Here is an 8,741-nt window from a genome sequence, read left to right as displayed (position 1 = left end):
CCCGATTTAGCGCGACCCCGCTTCTTTCGCGATGACATTTGATGGACCTCAACGATCGCTTTATATATATATAGTTTTTTACTTCACATCACGGTAAAAGAAGTAAAAACGTATAAAGATTCGACGAACTTTCAACTAGTACTAACGTTCTTACACTAACTCGTGCGTCTGATCAGGTTTTATAGATGCTTTATATATATATAGTTTTTTACTTCACATCACGGTAAAAGAAGTAAAAACGTATAAAGATTCGACGAACTTTCAACTAGTACTAACGTTCTTACACTAACTCGTGCGTCTGATCAGGTTTTATAGATCTACACGCTTTATTTTTAAGTTAAAAAAGATCATAAAACAGAATGGTATAGAATCAATCGCCTGATTATTCAACTCAACAATGCCTAAATGCGACTGTTTCGTATTTTTCCTATTGAGAGTATGTTGAACCGTCTAGGCGGGATTCTTCCCCGGTAGATAACACATCCTTCGAAGGAGCGAACTCCACGCAAGGTGGGGCTACCATGGAGATGGTATTGATTTGTGCAACAGAGACGGATGGGTGTGCATGTCTACACACCCACACTGGCTAATGTAGTCACTAAATACCCACCCGACTTGACTAAGTGCACGCCACTCCCACCAGGAGTTGAGAAATTCCAAACTGAAAATTTAGAAATATATTTTACACGGAATTTGTTGGGAAATAATTGTTTTATGTTTAAGCTCAAACAGCTACAGAATGGGTTAACGAACCCCGATTTGGGGAACGTGGGACGTCACAAGCTCTGAAGCTTACGAATGAGCAACCGGTGAGCCCGTTTTAGAACCCAAATTTTGACGAAGAAACAAGGATTTTTATTATTTAAAAAGTGGTATAGCAATTAAAACTTGTTTTTTTTCTTTCTTAAATATAATGATGTGAGCGAAAAAATAGAGTGCGTTAATAGAGTGGCAGTCATATCCCACTATTCGACTAGAACAGCCAAAGAGTTGGCGGTTGGTATTGTTGACAAGCTGCCCTTCCGCTATAATTAGAGAAGGCAAAGCACCGATATCCCTTGTATAGCTGTGTGCGAACAGTCGAAACAAACCGATTTCTTGAAAAGAAAGTCGCTTCCTACTACAACGAACAGCGTGATGCCGCAAAAATATCGTGAGAAAAAAGCAAGCCGAATCACCAAATTACTGAATTCTGAGAGATAAACACCCTCCTGGTGACTAATTTAAGCTACAAGTTGACTGAACAGCATATCAAAATTTCTTACTTCACAGGGCAATAGCTTGTACAATAATGACACTGTAGGTGTACACTAAAACCAGTTTCTTTTGTTGCTAATCCTTTCTTTGAACTAATTATTTACACACGAAAAGTTCTTAAACCAAAATTTCAGCCTCAATACAACAGATACAAACTTAGTCCTTAAAAAAACAACAACAATCAATTCAACTAGGTTGCTTATAGATCTTTATATGTATTAAACACTGTTTGCACGTAAAACTGGTAGAAAAATATTTTATTATAAATAGATCAGTTTATAAATGTTGTTTACAACAAAAATATCCAATGACTGAACGGTTAGAGAAGAAAAAGTTTTATGCAATTTCATAAACTAATGTAATACGAATAAAAATCACTAGGTTGCAGTTTGACAATTATACTCTCCAACAACTGCACACTGCAACGTTGAATGCCAGTGGATACCCTGCAGTTACCAAGATAAATTTGACATGTTTTAGTCTTAGGATACTCCGAATACTTGGCACGGTTAACGTTATCCAGTTAAGCGCGTTATTAGACCTAAACGGTTTTTATATCAAAATAAACCGTACACAACACCTATTTGTCAAATACGGCTCTAAGTACTGGGAACAGTTAGCTTTATCAAAATACAGGGCTATACTATTTTTGTAGGTTATGCTTTTAATTTAGACTTGTGTATTGTTTTTCTTGGCAAGAGGGTTTTTTTTTTATGTCATGTGTGAGAGCGTATCGTAAGTTAATAGTTTAGATTTTCTTTAAAGTTTAGGAAACAATTTGAACGATATAAAACACAAGACTGTTGACTGAATAATGAATCAGCCAGCTAATTAGCTCAGCACTGTAAATTATGAGTTTTTTTTTTATTATTATTCAACGAATTACTGGAGATGACGAAAGTATGAGAAAATTAGTAACTAAGAAAATTTCTGTTCAGGCGTTAATTATTTGTGAAGTTAGGCCTATTAATATCATTTAGTTACGTAGAGCTTGTACAAATTGTACCGGTAGAACTGGTAGTTGGAAAAATAGAACGGTTTCGTTATCTATGGGATCTTGAATCCGTTTTACTTTACCATGTACTAATATAGTAACCTAAATTCATTTAGGTATGTGAATAATGTTAACACATTTTGTCGAATTCATTATTCGATATTATACAGCGGACCTAATGTTTAATGACAATATATATATGTTAAAGATTTTTTTTTCTTTTACACCAGAGGTGAAATTAAAAAGAAAATCTGTGACATAAGAGGCCTAATACATTCTTTGATTGTGCGTGTTAATTAAGTGGACAGGCCTTGGCACTCTACTTTTTTTTTTACCTAAATAATCCACACAAAAATTGCCCAGTGTTGAATAGCTGGTATGAGTACATACACTCTTGATGCACAAGAACAAAATAATGACAATTGTAAACATTCTTTCAGTGAAAAAAGACACCAGCCTGGTGCGATGTGTACCAGCCAACTTTTGGAAAAAAATCTATCGGGGCCTTTTTACAGAACATATTTTGTGTGTACTAAGTGGAATATCAGACTAATTTAATACATACAGCAATAATGAAAAACCATTGACCCTGTATAATACAGTTATTATAATGCCCCCACAGCAGATTGCGAGTCAAGCGCCCTAACCAGCTGGCCATTCCGGGCCTTATGACATTACATCACAGCACGTGATCTGAACAATTACCAATGAAGCTTAGCTTTAAAAATAGCTAAAGGCTAAAAATGACTGGTAGATGATACTTTAATCTTTCTACATCAATAATAGATAAATGAAATGTTTTGAGCAGTAATTTGTAGTATCTTCAGGAATTGGCTACGTGAAACATCTGTAGGAGTGAACACGAGGATTTTAATGCCGAGTTTCAAAAAACACTTATAAATAAAACACAGATCTGAGAAGATTTTATATCTTCTTTAGACATTCATTTTATTCATGAAAAGTATTTTTTTTTAAATTGTATCTGTTTGAAATTTACAGAAATTTTCTTCTGTGGCAAAACATCAGGTAAGCTTAGTTAGGCTTAGCTGGTACAATAGGCGACGGCAAAATAAGTGCGAAGATTCGAGAATTTGATAAAAGATTGACAAATTTCAGAATTAAAGATAAATGACTGTTGTTTTTTTTTTTTTTACACTGGGACTGTTGCATAGGATAAGGACAAGAGGAATTTTATTTTGCATCCACAGGAGACAAAGACAAGGAATTCTGATTTACTGTGCCAGATTAAGATAAAAACCTTTAATTGTGGAGTACCAGAATCCAATGATCCATATGTTATAGACTATTTCAAATAGCACTTATGGGGTAGAAAAAAAAAACACAAACTAACTTGTACCAATTTACACAAGTATCTGTGTCACCCCTTGAGATAGGCTTAGCCACCATAGGGAGTATATAAAGGCGAGGCCAACTTGGTGGAAGCTTCTTGCTGTTGCCATTTACTACCTTTACCTAAGCAAAAGGATTAATGCATGCTTATAACCTGTCAACACCTGGTGACAAAAACGTCATACTATATTCAGAACATCGGCATTCAACCAATCATGAAGTGTGTTATTTTTGGTTTTTATTCTTTCTTAAATAGAATATGAAATATTTACATAGCTATACATGTCACTTAAATTATCGATTTATGACAGACAACGTCAGAAAATGTCAAAATTAATAAACATTTCCTTCAAAGTCAACTTCCACGTATATCAAAACGATGAAACTGATCACGAATTATGGGACGTCAAGAGGCTTTTTGGTTATCAACATGTCGTGACTCCCAACCTCCCTCAACAAATGAAAAATTAATCACCGATAATGCCCTGATCCCCCAGGTATTCATCAACCATTTTCTCAAATTCCTTCCTGTAAAGAAATGGGCAATTAATGGGATTTGATAATCAATTAATCAAAGGGCTCATTAATCAATTACATTCAACTAATTGATAATTGTCACGAGACTTGGATAGTTGGAATATTTAAAAAATGATAATAATCATTATTTTTGATTAGTTGATTACTTTCACGACATTAATCAATATTTTACGTGACACTAATTGATGTAATAAATGCACATAGGTAGTCAATTAATCACTCAGCTCTTTTCCTGTGAATATTTTTTCTTTGTGAATAAACATATTTTTTAAATCTTTTTTTTTTTTATTATTGTAATGCAAATGCCTTACAAAGACATTTAAGTTGAGAATTACAAACACCAATGGCTGTATTAACCTTAGATTTTTTTTAAATCATAAAATGAAATCTTCCATTCTCCTAACTTCAATACAAGACATTTGTTTTTAATCAAAATAAAGTAATTTAACCCAATTCTCATTCTTCCTTCTCTATAAAAACAATAAAAAGTTGTTTGAATAAAAAAAAATGTGTTACCTATTTTCTGCCATGGAGCCTCTTGCCTACTTTTTTTAGAAACAGTAAAGGATGATGCCACCTATATATATTTTAAAAAAATAAAAAATTACTGTTCAGAAAATATTTCTTCAAGGCTCATATATTTAGTCTACAAAATTAACAACCGGTTTCATCAATTTTAATTTTCCTAAACATGGTTCGTACATAATAACATCTGTTATATGTATACTTATAATAAATTACTTCTATCTGGTTATAATATTATGAAAACCATTATCAGTCACAAATATTTCATTTATATTATCATTATATACTAATTTCAAAGGATTACCTAACCTTTCTTTTCTTTTTTTTTTTTTTACAAGACATAACTCCACATATCAAATTGTATCCAAACCTGATTGTGTAAGCCCTAATGAACTACTGGGGGTACAAACACAACTTTTATTATTTTATTACAACTTTCAGCATCCTTGAAAGTGTTTTTCAAATATTGTGAAAATTACTGAAAAATAAATATTGGCTTTAAAATAGCAACGGCATAGAAAAGTTAAAAAATGTGCAGTGTTTTTTTATTGTTACAGAATTGTGATGATTGAGTGAATAGCCGCCTTTGAGGTGGATATGAAATTTGTTAAGTAAATATAAAAATGTGGGCCTGGATTACAGACGTACATAGGAGCATACCAAATTAACCATTAAGATATACAATGATAAATAAAAAAAAATAGATTTTTCAAAGAAAAGTTTACAAATCAGCACATTCTAAATATTACAACTATAATGTGTTTAATAATAAGTTTCTAGTATCATTATAACATCCAAAACTAGAAAATAAAACACTATTTTAATGATTTATAGACTGTTGTGGATTTTAGAAGCTTTGGTTTGGTATCTCTAATGTGTTTAATAATAAGTTTCTAGTATCATTATAACATCCAAAACTAGAAAATAAAACACTATTTTAATGATTTATAGACTGTTGTGGATTTTAGAAGCTTTGGTTTGGTATCTCCCATTTACAATGATGACAATAATACAACACAATTAGTTTATTTCTGGAAATACTTAAATTATTTAATGTAAATGTAAAAAATTAAAAAAAAATAATGTAAAAAGAAAAACTTAGAAACTGAAGTATCATGTTTAACTATAAAAGTTTTACTTTCCACCTCTTTCAAAATCTCTTCATCATCAGGTGGAATTACAAAACTGAAAGTTAAAAGGTTATCACCTGAAAAAGAAAGACTTTGAGGTATTCTTTATTATAAGAAAATAAACAGTTATTAAATTTTTTGCTAATAGGAATTTTTATATTATACCAGTTCTGTTTACAATAGCTTTTCTTAAGTTAATTTGACAACATAAGGTTATAAAAAATGGCTAAGGGTCTTACAAGCATGTGGGTGATGTCTCCTCAGCTTGGCATACGATCTTCAAAGTTTAACTTACAAAAGATATTGGTATGATTCCCTAAAAATGATAAGAGTTTATTTATAATTACACTTCTACATAATGTTTATTATAAAGAATAAAAACATAAATTATATTTTCAATATGTAATTATGTTGTTTTTTATATTGTTACCTAAAAATATTCCCTTAAAAGTTAGGTACATTTTAAAACCTGCATCAACAATTCAATCTTGTTTTCAAACTAAGAAAAAGGTTGATTAACAAACATAGGACAAATAAAAAGTAATGCCTTGGTTGACTAACACCTATAACCTAAAACTGTCTTTTGATTTTGAAGAAACATATTACTTTAAATCTGTAGATGAATACCCTAGGGCCTAAAAGACCTACTTTTAACATAACACGTCTTCATTAAGTTGTGTAGTTCTTAACTTCATTTCTAATTTGGTCAGTATAATATTATTAAATAAAACCACCATAAATTCATTTGTGCTTATTACACTTATATATTCTTGAAAATTCAAGCAGGGAAAAATGGTGCAACAAATATTTTACAAAAAAATCTCAATTAAAACTTGTAACGCTAACACAATTTTAAATTTCTAAGATTCTATATACCGATAATGAAACTAACTAACCTTTTACTTTTCAGTCACGTGCTTATCAGAAATGTACATCAGAGTTTGACTTGGTCAGTTTTTGTAGTTAATTATGACGACATACACAACTTTACAATTTCTTCCGCTAGTATCAGAGGCTTACCCATAAAACTGCAATATATTACCACTGTACTTGTCCAGTGGCTGAGGTACACTACAGTCTACACATTGAAACTTGTGAAACAAAGGCTTAAGCAAATGGGCTTTTGCATTTATTTTACACGTTACACTACTTGATATTTCCTGCAGAATTACTTGTTCCGTTTAAGTTATTTATTACATTTTTATGCTTACCTAATTTTGCAGAAAATTACAGTTTCTCCAGTTTTTTTGTAATTCGTAGCCTTTACTTGTCACTTCTTCGCTTTTGTTGACAGTCGTTATCACGTTATTCTTTTCTCATCTCTTGACTGTCATTTTGGTGACGCAAGGGATGTAAATACATGACGTCAGTACTTCTCTAGCGCATTATAACTCGTGGTTGTATAAAATATGTATTTTTATTTTCAAATAACATCGAATCAGATATTTGTGATAAATTAAAATATTATAAAATTATGTAGCGAAAAACATTTGTCGCATCTTATGTTTTAAAGCAGCCACAGACAACAACGACGTAAAAACGTTATCTACCATTAATAAATAAAAATGTTTTGAAATTCGATCATTCTTGATTATTCATTTTAAATACATTTTAAATGGATTATATTTCTAGAAAAAAATTTTAAACGTTTCTTTTAGATCTCTGTAGAAAATCAGTGGGTTAAAATAATGATTGACTGCTAAAATATTTGAATGTATTATTTCACTGATTGTGATATCAAAATAACAGTCTCACTAAATTTCAAACTATTGCACTTGTAATCAAGACAATGAAAATGTGTTCATTGTATTATCAGTTAAGTTGCTAATCAGTATTATATAAAAAAATTAAATATTACAAGTTCTTTTTTTAAATTAACTGTTTTCAATCTGATGTTGCAAATGCAAAATCTTGTTAATAATTATTCACGAAATTCGTATTCTTATTCTAAATAATAAGTTTCATGTTACTGCTTTTGTAAACGCCAGTTTTTTATTAATTCATTAAATAATTTGACTTTTGAAGTATTGTTATTTTTATGTTTTTGTATACTCGAATTATGGCTTTATGTATTTCTTGTAGTTGCTATGGTAACTTTATTGAAATTATGTATTTATATTTCTGTGCATTGCGGGGCTTTGACATTTATAGATGATAGAATTATGAATCAAATGTGATGATTGAATAAATAAATTACATTATAAATAAAAGAAAAATAAAACGAAAAATCCCATAATATACAACTAAACAATGTAGCTTTTAGAATGTTAAATTATCGCATATTTCTTATATTTATCTTAGCGATTCTTTTGAAATACATTTATATGCATTGGTGTGTATGTGTCCTGATATAAAAGACAGTTTGGTTTAAATATTAGTGACCAATTTATATTTGTGAGTGAATACTTTATTATTTTTAAGTTTTGTTATAATAAGAGTTAAAAGCAGACGATTGTAGAAAGTTTTGTTAATAACTAATTGGTGTCGAGAATATAGAAAGTGTCCAGACGACTATGTGATAAAGATATAAATAGCGTGAGACGAGCAAGAAGCAGCAGACATGCAACAATGTTCAGGTAATAGCAAAAGAGAATATAGTTGTGTGAAGTTAAGTACCGTAGATGTGATAGGCCTAATGACAGACATAGGCCTAACGTACTTGGCACATTTCACACAGTCTCATTTTTCGTTGATATTTGATAATCCACGCAATTCCTGACGAAATAAAGATGAAAATAGCTGCTATTTTAATTTCGGTGACGAGGAACCCACTTTGAGACTAATAATGGCTGGAGACGGCTTGAATGGGTAATGAAGAAAAACTTTAATATAGGTTTAACATAACAGCCAAATAGCACAACGTTTACGGTCGAAGGTTTTAGTTCTATACATACTAGTACAAGTAATTAACTAATACAGGTACTAAAATTAACTTAGTACCTTACGTA

At 30.9% G+C, this 8,741-nt stretch overlaps 1 protein-coding gene across 4 annotated transcripts in view; it reads right to left on the bottom strand.

Annotated features, from left to right (window-relative positions):
• The window catches only part of LOC106464398 (rho-related BTB domain-containing protein 1-like), a 44,128-nt gene extending 37,015 nt beyond the window's left edge, over window positions 1–7,113 (bottom strand). For 3 of the 4 annotated variants that reach the window (XM_022392088.1, XM_013924530.2, XM_022392094.1), the window contains exons 1-3: window positions 7,005–7,113; window positions 6,033–6,109; window positions 4,655–4,715 (exon numbers count right to left, since the gene is read on the bottom strand). In XM_022392088.1, the coding sequence (XP_022247796.1) occupies window positions 4,655–4,668 (14 nt within the window). In that variant the 5' untranslated portion in view covers window positions 4,669–4,715; window positions 6,033–6,109; window positions 7,005–7,113. Of the gene's footprint in view, window positions 1–4,654; window positions 4,716–6,032; window positions 6,110–6,689 lie in introns of all 4 variants that reach the window. The other variant, XM_022392089.1, reaches the window with a different exon arrangement.
• Between the last annotated feature and the right edge of the window lie 1,628 nt (window positions 7,114–8,741).

The sequence above is a fragment of the Limulus polyphemus genome, unplaced genomic scaffold (assembly GCF_000517525.1).
Source record: "Limulus polyphemus unplaced genomic scaffold, Limulus_polyphemus-2.1.2 Scaffold1640, whole genome shotgun sequence".
Taxonomy (NCBI): Eukaryota; Metazoa; Arthropoda; class Merostomata; order Xiphosura; family Limulidae; genus Limulus; species Limulus polyphemus.
The sequence above is the reverse complement of the archived record's forward strand: the minus strand, read 5'-3'. Positions and strand labels throughout refer to the sequence as shown.